Source organism: Festucalex cinctus, chromosome 5 (assembly GCF_051991245.1).
Source record: "Festucalex cinctus isolate MCC-2025b chromosome 5, RoL_Fcin_1.0, whole genome shotgun sequence".
Classification (NCBI taxonomy): domain Eukaryota; kingdom Metazoa; phylum Chordata; class Actinopteri; order Syngnathiformes; family Syngnathidae; genus Festucalex; species Festucalex cinctus.
The window spans coordinates 16,852,077-16,874,071 of record NC_135415.1 but is presented as its reverse complement, the minus strand read 5'-3'; the positions used below and the strand labels follow the sequence as shown (position 1 = coordinate 16,874,071).

At 39.8% G+C, this 21,995-nt stretch overlaps 2 protein-coding genes across 2 annotated transcripts; one reads left to right on the top strand and one right to left on the bottom strand.

Annotated features, from left to right (window-relative positions):
* Positions 1–41: 41 nt before the first annotated feature.
* Positions 42–16,338, bottom strand: abhd17b (abhydrolase domain containing 17B, depalmitoylase). The gene is made up of 4 exons (XM_077522216.1): positions 15,808–16,338; positions 12,062–12,529; positions 4,165–4,344; positions 42–2,059 (listed from the first exon to the last, which is right to left on the bottom strand). Exons 2-4 carry the CDS (start codon positions 12,526–12,528, stop codon positions 1,840–1,842), a joined length of 867 nt encoding a protein of 288 aa, XP_077378342.1. The 5' UTR covers position 12,529; positions 15,808–16,338; the 3' UTR covers positions 42–1,839.
* A 271-nt stretch (positions 16,339–16,609) lies between these two features.
* On the top strand, positions 16,610–19,595 carry c5h9orf85 (chromosome 5 C9orf85 homolog). Its single transcript, XM_077522217.1, has 4 exons — positions 16,610–16,834; positions 16,964–17,070; positions 17,303–17,416; positions 18,751–19,595. The coding sequence occupies exons 1-4, from the start codon at positions 16,733–16,735 to the stop codon at positions 18,998–19,000; spliced, it is 573 nt and encodes a 190-aa protein (XP_077378343.1). The 5' UTR covers positions 16,610–16,732; the 3' UTR covers positions 19,001–19,595.
* Positions 19,596–21,995: the final 2,400 nt, after the last annotated feature.

The window sequence follows — 21,995 nt, the reverse complement described above, 5'->3', positions numbered from 1 at the left end:
AACATTCAAACCAATTCCCAAAAAGTCAATACAAACTAGAGTTCTTCGAAATTACCATTTTATTTTCGCTATCCACATCAGAGATACTAAAGTTCATATTGTTATTACAGTTTGAGTTCCATTTGTATCGAAATATGTGGTAGAAAAAAACTGAATCAACGGATGTCAATAGTCCAGTCAAGCAGTACAAAACAATGAGGGCTGTGACTTGATCTGACAGATGTCACATCAAGTATACTGTACCGGAGATGATGGCAACTGGGTTTTAAAAGGAACAAAAAGTACAAGCATAATAGTGTCCTATTTACAAAGCGCACAAAATAGAGTCATTTAACTGAGACAGAAATGAACAGTAATCTTGTAAAATAAACCAACACAGGACCAGACTGACGCCAAATCCTGATTAATCAGTCGATGTGACGAGTTCCATTAGCACCCATAGCTTCAACATGGTCAGACGAGAATTCTGACTTGTGGGCCAAAAACAACAACGAAGTAATGGCATTGCGTGAACGTTGACATTTGCTTATCTCAGCTCTGAGAGTAAATGGAGTCATTAAGTGCATTGAAATAACTTGTTTGGCCTTGCTCAGCAATAAAAGGGCAAGTAAACCAACAACAATGGAACCAGAAATGGCAAGCAGGCAAGAGAGTGAAAGCAAAAACAAACAAAAAAACAAAACAAAAAAATCATGTAACGCTGAACTAAAACTTAAGTTATTGTCCATGTACATGCATGGCGAGTTAGTAGGTGTGGTGTTCATTCAAACTCTGTTTAGATATTCTATGGAAAACAAATCTTCATTTTTAATCTTCCTCAACTGAAAATAAATAGACTCCAGGCACCACTCTGGGCCTAGATGGGCATTAGTGGTATACATTTTCATCATATTACAAAAGACAAAGTAAATTGCTATATTTCTATCAGTTTATACAAGTGATTATCTTCAGTATGAGCTATAGATATGGATTCTTTAACATCCTAAAAAACAAAAGAGAAACACTGTCAGAATCGACACTCTTCTTGACATATTCTTCTAAAAAGACAAGACACAAGACTTGTGCATAGTGATGCTAATCTGAGAGGAACTACGTTGCATGATAAACTTACAAGTAAGGTCAGAGGAGGCGATGCAATCAAGTGTGGCGATGATCTCTGAGAGGCCATCTCTTTGCGATATATTATACTAAACATTTGGCAACACCGGACCGGCACAGCAGTTTGTCCCACACAGTTCTTCAGTGACAGCTGATATGTGCAAATATCACGTATAATATAATACAAACATACTGCAATTATAACACACAAAAAAATATATATATATAACTCAACGTCAATTGGATTGGAGAGTGCAGTCCAGTTTGGATCAAGGCCGTTAGTGAGAACGTTAACATCCTTGTGGCCTGGTCAGAGGACTCCGTTAATAAGTGAGGACCGCATCCTTTGTAAAAGGCAGCAAAAAATGTCACATACACACTTGTACACAGGCTCTTCTTTACACAGTATGTCGTCTAACTTAATCTTGCATTCACATACTGTAGCGATGTGCAATTGTGCAACAGGTTAAAAAAAAAAAAAAAAAAAATGTCCATACACAAAAGCGAAAACAATATAGTTTTTAGTTTGTGTATTGTTCAAGGTTCACAGTTGCAGTGGAGTGAACAGGACTGAACTGGAGCTCCAAGTAGGACAGGTGGTACATCGTCATCATTCTACCACCAACACTTCCACAAAGGCAAACAATGCCTGCATCCCAGCAAAAAAACAAAACAAAAAAAACATGATAATAACAGAACAAAACCAACCACCAAATGGTCTCTCCACAGTGATTTCTTCTCCTACAAGTTAACCAGCTCGTGTGCGACAAACTGCTTGAGTCTCTCCAGGTACTGTCCGTAGAGTTCCACGTCATTGTGCCCTGCCCCTTCCACCCACAGCGGCTCCACGGGGCGCTGGCAGCGCTCATACAGCGCCATGCCGTGGGAGAAGTCGATGACCTCGTCGTCCGTGCCGTGGATCACCAGGACCGGCGAGGTCACCTTTGAAATCTTGTCAATACTATGGAGAGAAGGGAAGGTCGCACGATTATAAAGCACAGCAATGACAATGCAATAAGTCACGAAAAGAAGAAAACAAGTTGACAAATACACCAAGCAGTGAGCAGAAAATGACCATTATAAAGTGCCTTTGGTGTGCTGGTCAGAATCACGCAGCTATCATAAAAATATAACAGAATAATTAAATTCTGAGATCTTATTATAAGTTGCCAAACATTTGCACACACAGTGGTTTCACATAAGTTTCTTTCATTTAACAAGATTCTTTCACTCGATCTACATTATTTTGGCGTGTCCAACACACTGCTAACTGCAGTTTATGTAGTAAGTGGTTCAATTATACAAGTTATTTAATACAATGAGCCATTTTTCTCATGTATATTCTATTTTTATAAACATCTAATCAGAGCTGTGAAACAATGCCAGTATTTATTTATTTTTATGTATACTACTGTGCAAAATGAACTATTACATTTGACATTTTAGCAGTGCTAATGATCATACTGTATGACAAGGGTATAGTTCTGTAGAGAGCAGACCGCCACCGAGGTTGAAGAAATAATAAAGTGAAAGCAATTCATAGTTCTTCATATTTGTCTCTGTCCGTCTGATTACTATCTACTTCCTGGTTCATTGAGGATAGAGAAAAGATGGGCGGAGCCATTTACATTCTGAGGTTGAAAAAAAAAAAAAAAAAGTGTACACCTACTGTGTCCTATTAAAAATGTTTCACAAATCATTTTGACTCATGTAAAACAAGGGTCATCATCATAAAAACAAATCTAGTGGTGACCTAAGGCTTTTTTTGCGAGGTTGTTTTCACTGTTTGGAAAATGAACGACACCGTTTATAATGCTGTGGGTTACGACAGTGAAAGGCTTTTTACATGGCATTCTGCTGCTGTGATGTCACCCTATTTACAGTGCAAATGCTGTGATAAGATGATCTGCAAACAACTACACACCCACTAACCAAATCAGGTGCACTGAAGCATGCCCACGTGAACCAGTCCAAACTGGGGTGAAAACATGGCTACGTTAAAGTCATTAGAGATACCACCAAGCAGCACCTTTGTCAATTGGACACAATGCACAATGGCAGCCAATCCAGTAGTAGCCCGACTTACAAATAGGCTTTACACAATCAGGATTTTGAATCTGATCAGAAGATGGACAACCTATCCAATCAAAAACTGGTTCATTTACTGTAAAAAGCCAAATTTACAAATAATTAACACACATGGGGGGGGTGGTAGGAAAGACAAGTAAAGCATGAAAATTCTCCCAAAGACATAGACCTGATAATCCTACCCCACCCTATAAAAAAAAAAAAAAACACACACACACACACACACACAACAACAACAACAACGACGTCACCTGTGCTGAGGAAGTAGGTAATGGCCAATCATGCCTCACCTGTTTTCTGGGTTTGGTTAGTAAACTGAGCCATGATTGGCTTTATGAAGTTACCACATTAATTATAGACAAAATATCAACTTTTTACTGCTGAAAATATCTCGATGAGTTAAGTAACCCCTTATGTTTTCCTATTGAAAACGCATTGTGAAAATATTAACTAGTGCTTTTTAAGTGGCTTCTGGCTGGAACGGATTAATGTCATACCCCATTCATTTCAATGTGGAAAGATGATGTGAGATCCAATTGCTTTGAGTTAAAAGCAACTTTAAAGAACAAATTTTATTTATAGTGAAGACAACACTTTAGGGCTGTGCAATTAATAAAAATGTAATTACAATTCAATTATTACACTCCACAATTACAAATTCAGAGTAATTGTAAGCAAAAGATTTTTAATATACTAATTTTGAGTTGTTTAAATGTATACATTTGCACCTTTTTTTATTTTTAAAAGACTAATTTAATAAATCTTATTTGGTCCAAAAGGAACTTACATAATGATAGTGTTTTTAAATAATTTTATTTGTGTTAATATTTTTAAATGTTTAAACATTTTCTTGTTTTGTACCAAAACATTTTATTGAATAATCGTGATTTCAATTATTACCAGTAGCAGCCCTACACCACTTTATTTTAAGCTACACAGTATAAAGTCTTCCCCCGTCGCATCCATCTGCGGACTTACTTGGGAAAGGCGTCAAAGCAGTAAGTCTTCTTGGTGTCTGGGAAGGCCACCCGCATGCCGGAGGTGAGCGGCGAGTGCAGGATCACTGCGGCACTCTCGTAGCGAGAGGCCAGGTCCACGGAAGGCACGGTGCCAATACTTTGGCCGTACACGATGACGGTTTCTGGACGGATGCCATACCTGCGAGAAGAGACACGTTTGGGTAAATCGCATTTGCTCTGCTGCACACGCTGGCGGCCGTCCAAATTGGCCATCTGATATAAAAACAAACAGCTTGGTGGGCAAGTGGGGGGGGGGGAAAGGAGATTTGCTGTATTTGGGAAGAAGCCTTAAATGTTGACTTAAACGGCAAAGAGGAAAGGGATAGGATCATAGGACACTCTTGTTTCTAATCACAGCCCTCCAATTAAGCTGAGGTTAGAAACTTACCTTGAGTAACACACACATACTGCTCCATGAGCCAAAACACATGCACAAGCACACACCTGCAGGCCAAATGACTTACTCACTTGTGACTCACTGATTGCTGCCTCCTAAACCAAGCACACAATCATGCAGTGACGCTAAGGTACTTTTGTAAAACTGACTCAACAGGAGGGGAATATCAAAGGAAAAGCAGACAGAGCAAAAATAGGAAACACCAACACTGGGTTGCTTTGCAAGAGAAAATGAAAATGAGAGTGCAAACAAAGGCAACAGAAGACATTCCCCAGCCGATTATTGCGAACGTGACACGCTCTAGTGAGAGTCAGCTGACTAGCAGAAATCCAGCCTGAGAAGACTGGCTCACTGTTTCGACTCAGCTCTGCACGTGACACCTGGCTGCTAAGTACTTCTGTTTGTACAATTCGAGAAAACACATTCAACAAAATGCAGAATAAAAGTAAAACCAAAACCCAAAATGAGGCTACTTATCATCGGCTCTGCACTGTTGACATCACAAGCCAGATGTTCCTGGCTCTGCCTTGTACATCTCAAAGAACACCCAATATGACTCATAGCTACAGCGCCAAAGTGGATTATGACAAGTAGGAAACACATACACACTCAAAGTGCAAGAGACCTAACATAAGCTCAGAAACACATTCTTCAGACTTGATTTTAACACACACACGCACACAACTGCTCTGTCGCTCCCAGACAGTCATTTGCAGAAATACACAGTAGGATGTGTTGAGGACTTGTGAGTCAATTGGCCTTTAGAGTACAAATAGGGGTGAAAAATCTGACACGACATGGAAAACTGCATCTTCGCGAGTGTGTGGTTAAATCTCAAGTGCTTTTTCCATAAAATAAAACAATACTAATAATAGTATGATTTGATTGAGTTAAGTGCAGTAAAGATTTATTTTTTTGTGTGTTTCTATTGTAAGGGTCCCAAACGGTGCAACTCAACTCATCTCAGATTTTCGCACCCTGAGGTTGGGATGCAGTAGGCACTGGTCAGCATCAGTAAAATTGGAGGATTGCCCATTGATTGGTCAACGGAAAAGTCCGTTTTCTCTCTCCACAATTAATAAAAATACTAGGGATGATACTGAGTCTAGGTGTCGGTATGGGGCAGATACAGGCCGTATTTCAAGGTATCAAGTACTAATATTAGGTGGCTGCCGATACCAGCTACAGACACAGGGCAAAACAATCCGACATTGAACACGTCATCCTAGCCAGTAGTTGTCACTATGCTGCTGCGGGTTTGACTCATTGGCGAATCATCATATGCGCCAGATGTTCACAATTTTCATCTAAATTTTATGTATCTTTTACAGGTAATGCCAAGACATTGTACCACAACTTCACCTGGCATACATTCTTTTTGTTTGTTTGTTTAATTAACAAACAGGCAAATTCCATGTCGTGTGTGATTGGTTGGCGACCAGTCCAGGTTGTCATGAAATGATCACCGTAGATGGCCGTAATTCCTTCTACACGCCAGAGGTTGTCTGAATCCAAACCGTACGGTGCTGAGTCTAGCTCCACCCTCTGTGTCCTGTACTGCAGTACTTGTGCTGTTATGATGTAAACACATCATTGGCTTAGTAACAGCACGGGTCAGACACGGGTGTACAAACCTGATCTGCCATCAGCTGTAACCAATTGGCAGCAGAAGTCTCTGAAACACCGATACGCAGACTGCCTTATGACTCATTTTTCAAATATAACATTTACAAAAAGGTAAACATTTCAGTAAAACAGTCCATTGACAAATGGCTGAAAAGAAAGTATTTTCTCCGCTAAAAATGACAGATTATAGTCCACATTTATTGAAGAGGAACCTGGTCATTCTGATCTGCAGTACTTAGATGGTCAAAGTGCTGTGCTTTTTCCTTTTACCCATGCTGGCTTGTATTACACAGTCCGCTTTAAAAGATGTTTACATCGCTACATATTGTTAGGGGGCATGTTTTATTGTTAGATAATAAATAATAGATGAATGCTGCTTCCTGCTAGCTGCAATCACTACAGCATTTTTTTTAATTGTCATTAACATCCCCATATTACCTACAACATATGAATAAAATTCCGGCTATATGGCCCCCTGCTGCAAGACATCCCCAAGTTCGCTATGAAGGATATTCGTGAAGAAACAGCATGGAGCTAGTTGACGCATTGATAGTCAATACATGCTCCTTCCCGGGAGGCATGTAAATGGATTGCTTTGTGCAGGACAGTCGTCTGGTTGCCTACTTTACCTTTACAGCACATGAACATGAGAAATTCTGAAAGTTGATGGCCCTTGTACTCATGATAGTTTCCTTAAAGTGACAAGATTCTCTCCCTTGCTTATTTTTATGAACATTTTGTTATTGTGTGATAAGAGTAATCTTGTGCTTATCAGTGGTTTGCCAGTATCACTGCATAAACCCTCATCACATAGATGTCACATTCAGGTCCATGTGACAATATTGTAGGGCGGGCACGCCTACTTATCAGGTGACAGGATACACATTATGTCTTTTTAAACCAACATTATCATTGAAAATGAAGACGCAACATGGCGTATTCACATAGAAACACAACAGATAAAACAAGTTGTCTTCTGTCTTGTCTTTGGAGCATCTAAGAAAGCAGCTGCACTTGTGTTGAGCAAGCAGTGTGGCTGTTAAAAGCTTTGAGCAAGTCAGGCGAGCACCCAAGCCTGCAATTTGCCGTGTAGAATCTAGGCTTGAATAGACCTTGTCGTGCCATAGTCAGCCATGCGACCATGGTTACAGCCCTCCCCCCAAGGCCCGCCCTCATCAATTTTGTCTCTTGACACAAATCCGAGCTTTTATGCCTCACAACATCCTCCCACGACTCTTGAATACCTGCTGCCCCCCCCCCCCCCCCCCACACACACACACACCGAGGAGTGTGGGGGTGGGGGATCCCAATTCAGAGAAAGCAAATATAGCAATTAATGGAGTCTTCCCCCCGAAAATATGCACAAACAAATTTGTCAGATTGGCATTTACCTTTTTCTCATTCGATTGTGCACTGGTTAGTAAGGACGAGTTAGTTTGTTTACCAAAATGTAAGACCGTGAAGACAACAAATAAGCTACATGTAAGAAGAAGTCTGCTAGGAGACCTCAATCCACCCAGACCTCGGAGACATTAGTCTTTAGAACAAGGGTTCTAAATACCAAAGTTCTTCGATCCAACTCTCGGAAACAACATCTGATTGGAAAGTGTGGAATTTTGGATCTATATGCCAATGGACCAAGAAGTGAGTTGCTCTTGTTTGTTGTTCTTGGCCACAGTGTGGGGAGGCCTGGGTCTGAATGCTCATTTGAAATCAGTTGCTAAGGCTACCGCTGAATATTAGACTGGCAGGTTTGACTGCTGGCCCACCTCCATCACAGAGGGCAAGAAAAATGATACCATTTAGCTGAGAAACACATACACACATACACACACCCACACACGATAGAACATATGTTAGACTTTCTACATTATGCTTTCGTCAGCTTTAATTTTTAGTATGATAATTAGGGCTTTGCATTTGAGTCTGTTGACTCAACAACTGAACCACTCCCTGCTCAGGTGAAAGAACCTCTTGTCCAGTGACTAACCAAAAAACACACAGAAGGAGATCATGCGTGACGCAGTAGTGGTGGTTCTCACATTCTATCAAGAGTAGCTGGCATCGCTTTGTCAACACTCAAGCAAATGCTACACTTACTGACTCTGGATAAGAAGCAACGACATAACTAAAGGAGAAGTGGAACTTGACAGAACAGAATGTGGTTGCCTCAGAAGGCAGTGTCAGACAAGACCACTGTCTGGGGGGAGGGGATGGCTTTGTGTTGTGTTTAAATCTGAGCTAACAAAGAGACATGCAGCTGGGATGAAGGCTAGACCACACACTAACACAATCTTGATTCGTTGGTCTGGATTTGTTATAGCAGGATCGCACAAGGTGTGAAGTTTTACAGTGGACAGACGCTCACTTCTCACTGTGGCCCTCAGTCCTATAAGTATTTTAAAAAGTATAAATCCCACTGTGATGTAGGTCATGTATAAACTAGCCCCACTGACACTGACGTCAACCCAACTAACTGTCAGAGAACTGGACCCAGCTCTCTGTTTAAAAGTACAAAGAGTTGCATCAATGTCATGCCTTTTGTTGGATTCAGTAAAAGAAGTGGGTTTACTGAACGTAATTATTCCAGAAAATTTAACCTTAAACGTATAACACTTTAGTGTGTCACCAACAAAACTTAATAAAAAAACAACGTATTCTTTAATATAAAACCATGTGCTAGGTGTTTAACCGATTAACCTTCTGGACTAGTTGACGAATCTACTTCACTACTCTGCATTTACGTTTGAAGCTTTAAGTCGACTAATCACGAATCCCGTGTTTTGGGCATCGCATCTTCCAATTGGCCAATTTACAAAGTAATTTCACCTCACCTGTCTGCTGCCATTTACAGATCCTGTGGAGCAGACAAATGTCAGGCCAACAAATCGACAATCTTTTTATGTCCGTGCGAATGCGAGCGTACGAAAATAACCTTGTTGAGAATGAGAACGGTGGTTAGCGTCGTTTTGCTATTCTGATCGCTAGCCTTTAATAAAGGCGGCAAGGAACAAGGGCAGCCAAATTAAGTGAGCCCCATCTTTGTCACCAAAATGCAATTACAGTAACTAGATTCAGCATATTGGTGTGAGTAGTGTTTGTATTTGTAATCCATTGTTCATTAGTTTTGAAGCCGGTGCCTCGAAATATGTAAGTATGAAACAGTCAGTGGCGCATAAAAGGTTGGGGTTTTTCTGTACTGTGCAGAAAAAATATAAATGCTCAACTTCACATTACATTAGTGTTAACCACAAAAAACACACACACACAACTGTACAAGCATTCAACTGCAACTTTTCTCAGCTATAGTCCAACACCGCCTTTGACTTGGCATGACATGGCCTGCTGCCTAACAGTAGTCTCCTTTGTCCAAAGGTACCAGACATAAATAAATGAACGTATGCATGTGAAAGAGTGAAAGCCTCATACCAACATTTTAACTTTGCTGCAGGAAACATTAAAACATCATCCCCCCCGCACACACACACACACACACACAGATAGGCCAACAACTTCCCCTCATAAAATAGGTCACGAACACCATGTCAAATGCTTGTTGTAGACATTGTAGTCTCAGTCTGAACCAAGCGGGCTGTTTTGGGGGGGTTCAATCAGAATTTAATTGCACACGTTATAGCTCACTTGCAAAGTTCTTTTTAGATTCTTTGATCCAACTTGATTCTCGTTCATCCTTTCTAGCTGTAGCTAATTTTGCTCGTTTGTTTGTCTTATAGCAGGAAACGCATAGAACATTACCATTTCCCCCTCCTCTTCCTCCAAATAAACAAGGGGTTCAAAATTGTTTAACGCACAGATCACACATCAGATTTAAAGAAAGAAGGAAAAGAGGGACATGGACTGCAGCCTGCATTGGTAATAAATGGGAAACAGGAGCTACACCACAAACTCTGTTTAGTCATGCTTGTGGACTTCCGCAAACAAGTCGAGAAGAAAACACAATGTAACTATTTTAGCACGTGTTCATAACTTCCTTCATCCTTAGACATGTTTTTATTTTATTAGTACTATCTGGGATGCATGATCATATCTTACTTGAGTTGAACAACTACACACATTTACAGTAATTCCCCTTCAGTGTTATTAGCATCGACCAATACATTTTATGGGTTACGCGTTTGAAAATGGAAAGGTACCAACATCCACACTTATATGTGCATTAAATTTAAACATACAGTGCTCACCCACCCACTCACACCAACACAACAGTCATCAGCTCCACCAACACCAGTGTGCCCACAACCAGCCCGCCACAGTTTGTGCTTTATTGAAAGGCCACAACATTAGGTACATGGTTATGAAATCCTGTACAAATTATGAAAAAAAATTGTCAAAAATCAGCCTATTAAAACTTGTCGGCCAAGTATGCTGATGCTTTTAACTCATTTGTTCCCAAAAACGTATAAATAAGTCCTCTTTTAAATATTACCATGCTCCCAAAGACGTATTTATACTTTTTTTTTTTTTTTTTGGTGCAGCCTCTGAACTGAAGAGAATGGTAATGGAAATGGTAGTTATTAAAAAAACGGCCAGCAGATGGCAGCAGAGTATACGAAATCAACCAGGGTCATGTTGCAACAAAGCTATTTTCCACTCAATTTTAAACAGATTTGTGAATAATGATGAAACTTAGCTATAATCTAAATAATGCTAATTGCTGCAAAATGGAAACAGATAGAAATATACTTTTTTTTCCTGATAAAATAAGAGAATAATATTTTTTTTGGTAGGTTCCCTGTTTTATAGCAATAGAACACAATATTCTGTGGGCCCTGCAAAATCTGTCAAAATTCAGTAAAATAGCCGGGAGTGAAGGGGGTTGCTTCATTGAAAACGGCTGGGACTCAATGATTCAATAAATAGCCCATCTCAAAGACTAACATAATTCTTAAAAAGCTTGTCAATGGGATGCAGTTTAACTCTAGACCAAGAGAAGCTTATGCATGCCTTTATCTCCAGCAGACTCGATTATTGTAACGGTCTTCTGACTGACTTCTGACTCTCTCAAAAAAACATGAGACAATTGCAGTTCTTTCAGAACGCTGCAGCTCGAGCTCTGACCAAAACAAAGAGATCAGAACATATAACTCCAGTACTTAAGGATTTACACTGGCTCCCAGTCAGCTGTAGAATAGATTTTAAAGTTTTGCTACTCGTCTATAAATCACTAAATGGTTTGGGTCCTGAATATATCCAAGAAATGCTGATTGAGTACAAACCCAGCAGGGCTCTGAGATCTACAGACTTGGGCCAACTAGTGGAACCCAGAGTTCGAAGCAAACATGGTGAAGCTGCATTTAGCTATTATGCTGCACACAGATGGAATAGGCTGCCAACAGAAGTGAAGTCAGCCCCGAGTGTAAATGCTTTTAAATCCAGGTTTAAAAACTTTGCTTTTTTTCTTATACCTTTGATTAGGGACTTTTAAACAGCTTTAATTAAGTTCTTTTTTTTTAATTATTATTTGTATTATTATTTTAAACTTCCTTATGTTAAATGTTTTAAAGTTTGTTGAATAATGTTTTAAAATTGTTATTGTATGTTCTTTTTAGTAAATTTTGTAACCTATTTTCATTTATTTTTCTTCCTCTGAATGTTAACTACTGTTTCTTGATGCTTATGTGTTGTCTTTCCTTGTGTAAAGCACATCGAGTTGCCTTGTGTATGAAATGTGCTATACAAATGAACTTGCCTTGCCTTGCCTTGAACTAGAACAAATTTTAATACAGCTCTTCTGGTGGTGTAGCTGATGCAACATCCAATCAGTGTTTGAGGCTCACTCCAACATACATCCAACACTTTCAAGCTTCCTTACCGTGAGCGGAGTGCCTGCCAGGCGGCATCGACATCAGCATACAGGTTTTTCTCCGAGGGTTTCCCAGAACTGGCGCCGTAACCAGAGTAGTCATAGGAGAACACGTTGCAGTTGATCCGGGAACCCAGACCAATGTAGAAGCTGCTCATCTGGCCCAAGTCCACCGCATTTCCGTGGGAAAACAACAGTGTGTAGCGTGCGCTGGGCGAGCAGCGGACGAACATGCACGCGATCCGGTTTCCCCGGGAGGTGCGCGTCATGAAGCACTCGATGGCTTCCTTCTCGCGGGACGAGTACTGCCAATCGGCACGCTCAGACAGGTGCAACGTCCACCGGCTGCCGCTCTCGTCGCACATCAAGCTGTAGGTGGGCTCTGGGGGGAGGAAGGCCAGCTTGGCCGTTATCTTGCTGGGGCACGGCGGGCAGCAGAAGAGGCAACAAAGCTCGCTGAAGGACAGGTGGTTCATCCTTGAAAAACAGGAAAGATTTGTCTTACGAAAACACCATGCAAACAGATCATTTCACTTTTGACTGAACTCCCATTAAAGTGCAGTACAAGGGGTGTCAGAAAAGTACCAGGACAAATCCAAACTACTGTACAAGTAGTAGTACAAGTAGTTATCCACACGCACTCTCAAGCTTCTCTGACACACTTGCATGCACTAATGGAAGGATTCTCCAGAATCATCAACAGCGACGTAGTCACGGCCATCTTGATGTCATCCACATCTTCAAAAGGACTGAGCAGCAAAATCTTTTTGTAGACGTGCTGGTTGATTGTCTGGCCCACATTGAAAGGGTGGAACTGGTAGTTTTAGACTTGAAATATAACCTGGAACTTTTGCGACACGCCTCACTGACAAACTTTAAAGTACAGAACTGTTCATTTAGCTTCCTTCTATCATCTATTATCACTTTGGCTCAAGCCCCAAATCTTAGTAAAAGTCAACCTCAAACATTTCTTGACAATAATATGTTATATGTGACCTCACTTATGGAACAAGAGTTATGAAGCAAAATCCAGTCATTTTAATCAATCTCAGGGGACGGCCATTTTGCCACTTGCTGTCGACTGAAGATGACATCAACGTTGCTCAGGGATCAGGCAATGACCAATCACAGCTCACCTGTTTTATGAAGCTGAGCTGTGATTGGTTGTACCTACCTGAGCAGCATTGATGTCATCTTCAGTCGACATCAAGTAGCAAAAATGGCTGCCCCCTGAGATGGATAAAAACGGCTAGATTTTGCTGCTTAACTCCTATTCCACTAACGCAATATTAACCAGAATACCATATTTAGACCAGTGGGGCTGCATAGAGCATATTGTCAAAAATATTTGGGGGGTCGACTTCCCCTTTAAATTTATTAAGAATGAAAAATGGTACCACCCGAAAGAAAGGAAACGCACCAAATGTATTTTCAGTCGTGTAGGCGGCATGACAGCATGCACATTTGTATATGTGGCATAAAGGTTGAACAAAACTCGTCAAGTAGAGGTTTAGACGAAATGAAGTTTAGCCGCCATTTTGGAGATGCATGGCTCTCTTGAAGCAGGTTGATAAGGACAAGGCCCCATCTGTAAATAGAGCAACTTCCCTGTCTGCCTCAAGGCTTTACAAGCAATCCGGCATCAGTCATCCAGCACCTGGACCCCACCTACGGCTGCCTCTTGACTTATTTGATGCTCCGGAGAAGCAGAGTTGCCTGCAGTTAAGATTTACGCTGCACTTTGTTGGCAACAAATCTGGTTGGTTGAGATGCTACAATAGCTTCCGGCAAGGTGTCGTACATTTCACACGTCATTTCCAATGTATTCTTAAATGGTCCCTTCGTAATTAAGCTCTGTGTGATGTGTTGTGCAGAAATGTCACGGCTTTGTCAATCTTGTCATTGTCCTGATGCTTAATGGAAACTATGATATTACTTCCTGCTATGCCAAGTTGCCAACCTAGTAGCAGCTAAACCTGGGTCATTCATCAAACGGATATTATCTGACATTTGTGATGAAATTGATAACTCACAATGTGCCACTCTTGTCTAGATAGAGGAATAAAGATTTTACCGTCCTTTTGTCAACCTGGCATCAATGCAATGCAGAGAGTATGAGGTTGTTTCTGCTATTATGCTTGACTGCATGTCTCAGATAGGAGTGAAAGCCTTTCTGTAGCATTTGTCACATGCCTTCTGGCCAATGCCTGTCCCACAATCATGTGAGAACCCACCCCATTTTTTTTTTATTTTTTTTTTAAAACCAGCCATTTAATGCAAAAAAAAAAAAAAAAAAAAAAAAAAAAAAACGACATTAATTGGCCACAACATTTGGTACAGACATAAGAATGGCATCAACCTACTGTCTTCTGAAACATTAATTTAACAATAAGTTTGTTGTAAGTTTTTAATTTGGTTGCAGTTTGCATTGATGTAATAATGTGCGGTGATCTGTTATTGTCAGCGTCAGATGAAGTAAAAAAGAAAAAAAATAGAAACACCCAAAGTTATTTGTGATAGGCTCCAGCTGACCCCAAACCCTAAAGAGGACAAGCAGTAAGGAAAATGGATGGATGGAGGACTACGCTAAAATGCTAACATTACTTTTTGAAATTTCACTTAGGGGCGGATTCAATTTGGCCATGGGCAGTCGTGGGTACACTCATACCAAATAATTAGGCTGAATTTTATCCTTTTGATCTCCTTCCGACTTGAGTCAGCAAAGGCCTGATTATCAGACATCACTTAAAGGATTATCCTGTAGTGTTACATTTTCCCAGCAGTTTGCACCATGATGCCGCTTCACAGGTCAGTTCTTGTAGTATGACAGACTTTCTGGTTAGAGGAAGCATACTAGTGTGACTGTTGTTGAAGATATTGTTTTGTGTGTGGTATATGTGTGTCCTCACTGGTCAGTTCAGGCCGGGGCCAACCATGTTCCCATCATCATAACTGAAATGCCTTTTGTTACATGCTACATTTAAGCAAAACATGCCTTTTGTTACATGCTACATTTAAGCAAAAATGTTACAAAAATATGTAGTTAGTTGGATGTTAAAATGTGTTGTACTTGAGTGAAATCATGCCATAAGTTTGTCTTCTTGAACAATATTTGAGTAAAATAAAACATCATCATGTGAGGTTCATTTCATCTTAAAAATGGTTTATAAAAATACATAAGCGTGCTCAATCTCTGCTTAAACTATGTTTGGTCATGGTGCCAATTATCACCTAAAAAAATATCACTTTGCAACACCGATCAGGTATTGATAGCGCCAAGAGCCAAAGGTTTCAAATTATAATTGGTAATGAACCAAGCCTATTAATTCACACTTAAATGGAGGGTTTGCATCGAAGGTGAGGGGTGCTGGTGCATTTTAATTACACAGAGGTACTGCATTTGCTTTAATTTAGCAGCACCTCATTAATGTCACCTGCTATGGTGTCGTGAAGGGTCCAGTGGCATCTCAAAGCTGCTGAATACATAGAGGGGGGGCTTTGTTAGTTTTCTCATTTAGCAACCATCGTCTGCCCGGCTCGTGGGCCACAAGAGCCCTGCTCGTGGTGCATTGCCGGGTAGGCTACTCTAAAATGGTGGGCGCTTACATGCACTGATTCTAAACTGGTTGGTTTAGGTTGCAGTGACTCGTCAGTGGTTATAATTAGCGATACACACCTATATGTTAGCGTGAGTGTTATTTGTTTTTTTTTAATAAACAAAACCAAAACATAAGGATGTCGGTCTGTGACAATACCTGGATGTCTGTTGTGTTTCCCTTTCAGTCTTCAGATAACACCTTTGCCTTTCTTATTGTCGTCAAGCCAATTTGTGTTTCTTCTTCTTCTCGACGACAGGGAGATGTGTAAATGTTATCCCATACACAGAGTATCCCCCTCGATGCTGTTCGTTGATCTTGCTGGTTGGCGATGTTCTGTGGTCAAGTCACTCGCGTTTAAAAGGCTTCGTCCTCCACTTCAGGCAGCTTCCGTCACGGTTCCTTTTCCTCCCTCCGTTCGGTTTCCTCGACATAGGATACCGAATGTTAACCAAGTCGATTATCACAAAATTCCACTCGATTTGAAAGAGACATGGGTGAACACAAAACAGTGGCAGATATATAAACTTATTTGCGGTTTGGCATCAGACCGTGTTGGGTATTAACAAGCAGTTGACACCAGTATCACTTGACTCCTGAGACATCGCCGCTCAGATTGTTGTCTTGCCTCCGAGCGGATAAAGGGCGGTGATTGACAACTGGGAACACCAGTTGTAGCCGCAGTCACAGGATGAGTCCACCAATTGGAGCGCTTGTGGGCATTAAATAGGCGGATCCGTCGTCAATGAGTGGCGGTGAACGACGTTTTTGAATGACGTTGACATGAACCAATAAAACAGCCGCTACTACAAAGTTGACATTTTTGTTGAATAGTTTATGGCTCTTTCATTACTATTTTGTTTAGTTTTATTGTTTCTCTTGTTACAGAAAAAATTGACAAAAGTGAAATACATTAAAGAAATACCAAAGAACACTTAGAGTGATGCGCCAGTGGATGGCGACAAACGCCCAGTTCTGTCGCGAAGGGAAACTACTTCCGGGTCAAACCTCTTCTGGGTCAGTAGTTCCCTTGTAGTGTGTAGTTCGGTTGCATGACTACCATGCGTTATTGTAACAATTAACTATGAGTTCACAGAAAAGTAACACGTCTCGATCGCGACCCCAAAAGTACCAAAATACCACCGCCTTCAAAAATGATAAATATGGAGCGAGTGTCCAAGTAAAGGTAAGCCTACCAGACCATCGAGTAGTTCTTGTTCCTGTACTGCAATACGCTTGCATTGAATGCACGATATGAAGTCTTTTATTATTTTTATTTAGTAGTTTTCTGTTTTATACGTTGTTTTAAACATAGAAGGCAAATTCCAAGATCCACGATGGACTCTGTCAACGCTGCAAGGATGTTCTTGATTGGAGAGTTAAATACAACAAATACAAAAGTCTAACACAGCCCCGAAAATGGTAAGTATGGCAGTGTTCAAGACTATAAGTACTTCGAAGAATAGTACGAACGCTGTTCGTAAATGTCATGATTACAGTAGCCATTGTGATGGTAAATATAAATAAATAAATATTGGGTTATGAATCTAACAATCAGATGAAAACCAGCAAGTACGTTACTGTCTTGTGTCGCATGCCGGCCGGTCGTTACATCTGAACGACGAGAATATTTGCACATACTTTCCTATTACAGTGTCAAGTGTTCTCAGAAGACTGTGAAGGATGCTTATCATGTCATTTGTAAACCCTGCTCTCTTCAATTGGAAATATGCTGCAAGTGCGGGAAAAAAGAGGATATCGTTATCCCGTAAGTACTCCACGATTATTTACGAATGCTAAAATATATTTTAGATCTCGACAGAATTAAGAAATATTGTATGTCTTATTGGTGTACAGCAGACATTATCAGACATCAAGTAAAAAAGTATACCTTAAAATGAAAATAGTGTTGTAGTTACATGTTAGAGGAGTTTCTTCTAACAGAGGATTACCGTAAATTTGTCCTGCTTGATAAGAAGTTTATTGGTTTAAAGTCTGCCATCTCGTGGGCATGAGTTGCCTCATAACAGTTCCTTTGGCTTGACAATAGAGGGAGTAAAGTACCACCAAAGAATTTTTTTGTCCACGTACACTTCAAACACATTTTTTTTTAGATATATAAATAACTTAGCCAAGTAGCAACAACATGTAAGTAGACATAAATACACTACATTACATAAATATTACAAATAATTCCATACTGTTAAATTGGTGTCGGCTGACTTTCTCACTAAACGATTTAAATGAGGACTTAGTGATTCAATTAAAATGTATTGCAAGTTAAATAAAAATGTACTAAATAAAACTTGTCATAAAAGAATAAATACAGTACATCTTTGTTGCACTTGAAAGTTAAATACAATTGAACTTAACAAATGTACTGTACTGAATTAAAAAAAAAAAAAGTCACTGTCATATTAGCCACAGTTTGAACAGTTTATTCTGTAATTTATTTCATTTTATTTCATAGCACAATTTAAGACAGCCTCTCCCTGTCTTGGATAAACATGGGCCATTTTAAGTAAAATAATAATAATAATAATAATAATAATAATAATAATAATTTTGACCGTTTTTTTTTTGTTTTTGTTTTTTTTTTTCTTGTTTGTTTCGTGAAACAAGCTGTGAGTGTGAAATTGTACCACCGACATGACATTTTTAATGTCACAAGACATCCCCGGAGGGCACTGGAACACCCGAGATAAACAAATTAGTTTTTGAGTCGAAAAATTGCAAACTTTTATTTAATCGGGGCTGGCATGACTCACACTTTCTTATGACCACCGCACTCAAGCACCATTCAGTAAATGAGGATTTATTTATTTTTTATGTTATTTTATTGAGGAAAAACACACTCACCATGAAAGTAGGGCATCCCTCGATTAAAGGTTAGTTTTTGAATCAGAAATCACATTTTAACATTTTGTTGTTGTGAGCAAAAAAAAAGAAAGAAAACGTGTAACTGTGTGATTATGTCACAGACAAACACCCCGGTGGGGAACTGTGAGTCACAGTTTGTGAGCACATGCTCTATAAATTATTTGTTTACAGGATTACATCTACAGAGTTGTGATGATGCTGTTTTCTCTGCCACTGTTACAGAGTTAACGCTAATCTGGACCAAAAAGAAGAAGACAAGGGAAGCAAAAAGAAAGGCAAAAAGGAGGAAATAGGGAACTTGGACAGTGATGATGACTTTGATGATGATGATGATGATGATGATGTTGAGGAGGAGGAGGACTTCCGTGACCTTGACATCAAAGAAGATGAAGTTAGTCAATCAGTACCAAAGATGACAAAGAGCATGTCTCCTCCACTTCTAGATTTGTCTAGAGTGAAAATCACAAAGTAAATGATTGGACAAGTGGACTCTCATATTAGACAGTGTCTTGTCATCATATTTTCAAAGTAGATACTGTAATGGTGACATAACGATGATTACTTTTTGGCAGAGCAGATTCAACAACATCTACCCATTCATTGTGTCATCATTAGGGTCACTGGATAGCTGGATCCTATCCCAGCTGATTTGATGGAGAGGCAGGGTGCACCCTGGACTGATCGCCAGTCAATTGCAGGTCACATATTGACAAAAATAACAATAAATTCACATTCACACGTAAGGACAATTTAGAGTCTTAAATGAACCTCACATGTTTTTGGAATGTGTGAAGAAGACCAGGAGAAAACACACCCAAGCATTGGCTCTGGAAGAACATGCAAACTCCTCGCAGGAAGGCTGAAACAGGGATTTAAATCCTAGCCTTAAAACTATATGGTTGGATGTGTTAACCACTTGTTTACCTTAGCTGAATCAGGAAAAATACGTCCCTGAAGTCAGACCAAACAAGAACCGCAATCAATTATTACATCATACAGGATATTCTTGTCGGTTGTTTTTGCAGATGTGGCAAGAAATGGCAAAATAAACACGGATGCTTAACGTGGCCTTGCACCAATGTTTTACCTAAATACTAATAAATGTGTACAGCACTTTTCTTAATATATATTTTTTTAAGAAATGTGGGCACCTTGATGTCAGTTTCAGTCGATAGCAGGTGGCAGTTTAAGGCAAAACGGCAGCCACTGAGATGGATAAAAAAAAAAACTGGTGGATTAGTCTAAATTCTCATTCCACAACCCGCAATACTGTGTTTTGACTTGTGGGGACACACAGACTATATTGCAAAAAAATATATTTTTACTTGATTTAGGCTTTAGACATTCCGATCTGGGCACTGAAGTAGGCCTATACTGTACTTTATTTGCTGCAGTGGTCCATTTTTCTGCTGCCTTTACTATTTTATTGAATAAAAACATGTTCAAACGTACATGTAGGCTACATGCTACAAAGTTAGCATACCTTCCCATAATGCCACGTTGTATTTGTGTATGCGCGAGTGAAAACAAAACCCCATTTCTTAGGCATTTGGGCCACGTTAACAATTAATTAGAAAATTAAGTAGACAAAAAACTGTCTATTCGTAACTTTTACGATTTATTATGTCTGCATGATTTAGGTTTGTCATTTTTTTTTTTCACTCGCGCATGCGCAAATAATACCCCGTGGCATTATGGAAAGGTATGTTAACTTTGTAGCATGTAGCCTATAAGTACGTTCAAACATATTTGCGAGTATATTCAAACATTTGCGAGTATGTTTGAACGTATTTGCGAGTAAACATATTTGCGAGTATGTTCGAACATATTCGCCAGCCAAAAATGTTTACTCCACATTGGCAGCTCTACGCTTCCGTACCTTATTGTGGGAAGGGAAGGAAACACTTTATTGTAACAATATGTTGGATCTGCCCTCACTCGTTTGAGCACGGTGTTCTGATTGATATTGCGTTCATAGAATAAGAATTAAGAAGATTAATCCGTCCATTTTCATTCATCATTGGGGGGTGGCCATTTTGTCCAATTCCACCCTCTGCAGCTGGAGACTAAAACTGACGTCAAACTGCCCTCGGGCTCGCATTGCGAACATCGCATGATCAAGCCCAGAAAACAGGCGAGTTATGACCTTCACAATGTGAGCACAAGGGCAGTTGAATACGAAAGGATTTTCACTTTTTGAATTGAAATACTAAGCCAGGTGTTTATATGTTTTCTATTATGTACATCTGATCATCGTTTGCAGAAGCTATCAATTGGAATATGGTCAAATTGTCAAATGTTGGAGGTGCAGTCTGCTGTGTTGGAACTACTAGCCAAATTTGAACGTAGCGTCACATCACTGTGCACTGTAAACTGATATTTAAGCCAAGGCTGGTAAATTGGTAGCAAGCATGGCTTATTCATGTTGGAAAGATGCCAAACACAGAATGTTACCGGTTTGATGTTGTGTTTGGAATGTACCCTTTCAATCAATTAAAAAATAGAAGCGAGGTGATCAACTTACCGAGAACGACTTTGGCGGTGGCATAGGAATTCAACATTCAACTGTCCAATTCCTTCTTTTTAATTTATTTTGCTCACCAGAGTTCAATAATCCGTCCAAGAAACTTTATCAGCACGACGGAGCTGTGCTGTAGCCAGGACTAGCAAACAGAGTGTGTGTGTGTGTGTACTGTGTATGAACGCCATGCACGGAAAAAATGATTGATATAAGGTAATTTAAATAATGTTCTGCGATCAGGTCATGCGGACAGTTTTAACACATATTACAAAACACGTTTTGTTTTTAAGGGTGCAAACTCTAATCTTTATAGCCTTTTTTGCAGTTCAAACATGCCCATCAAATGTTAATATAATCCATTCCACAGCTGGATTGCACAAGCCGATTCTCTTTTTCTTTTTTCTTTTTTCTTGCATTTATTTGCGACTTGTTCGCGTGCCATGGTTCCAGAAATTTCGATCATTCATCATGTGGCGCTGATGCAATATCACAGGATTCTGTCCCTTTCCTTCCTCAAAGGAGAATCATTGCACTCACACCAAGACAAAACTAGCATCTGATGTCTCCCTCACGCGCTCCGTTGCTCTTTACTACGATGACCATGAATGATGTTGACCCCCAGGGGTCATCAACCTTTCTGAAACTGAGCACTCATTCTTTGGTACTGATTAATGCCAAGAGTTACCAGTTTGATTCACCCTTCTATAATAATAAGATCTATGTGCAGACACTGATCAAGGTAATGACTCCCCACAATTATCCACGATGATTTATCAAGTTGGAAACAGATTAATGATCATCAAAACTTTATTTCTGTTTTGATGACCCCTGTTCTAACCAGTGGTTGAGCATATTTGTACTGAATGCTAGCTCAATTATGTAACTGGTCACTCATCCACTCACAAATGTTATCTTTTTACTTCATTTTTAAATAATAGTCCAGCTA

Excerpts from the sequence above, each read along its gene's own strand:
- abhd17b (XM_077522216.1), bottom strand. The coding sequence starts at position 12,528 with ATGAACCACCTGTCCTTCAGCGAGCTTTGTTGCCTCTTCTGCTGCCCG. Across the intron at positions 4,345-12,061 it reads TGGCAGGCACTCCGCTCACG|GTATGGCATCCGTCCAGAAA; the intron begins GTAAGGAAGCTT and ends CTCTTCTCGCAG. Across the intron at positions 2,060-4,164 it reads TGCTTTGACGCCTTTCCCAA|TATTGACAAGATTTCAAAGG; the intron begins GTAAGTCCGCAG and ends TTCTCTCCATAG.
- c5h9orf85 (XM_077522217.1), top strand. The coding sequence starts at position 16,733 with ATGAGTTCACAGAAAAGTAACACGTCTCGATCGCGACCCCAAAAGTAC. Across the intron at positions 17,071-17,302 it reads CTAACACAGCCCCGAAAATG|TGTCAAGTGTTCTCAGAAGA; the intron begins GTAAGTATGGCA and ends TTCCTATTACAG. Across the intron at positions 17,417-18,750 it reads AAAGAGGATATCGTTATCCC|AGTTAACGCTAATCTGGACC; the intron begins GTAAGTACTCCA and ends CCACTGTTACAG.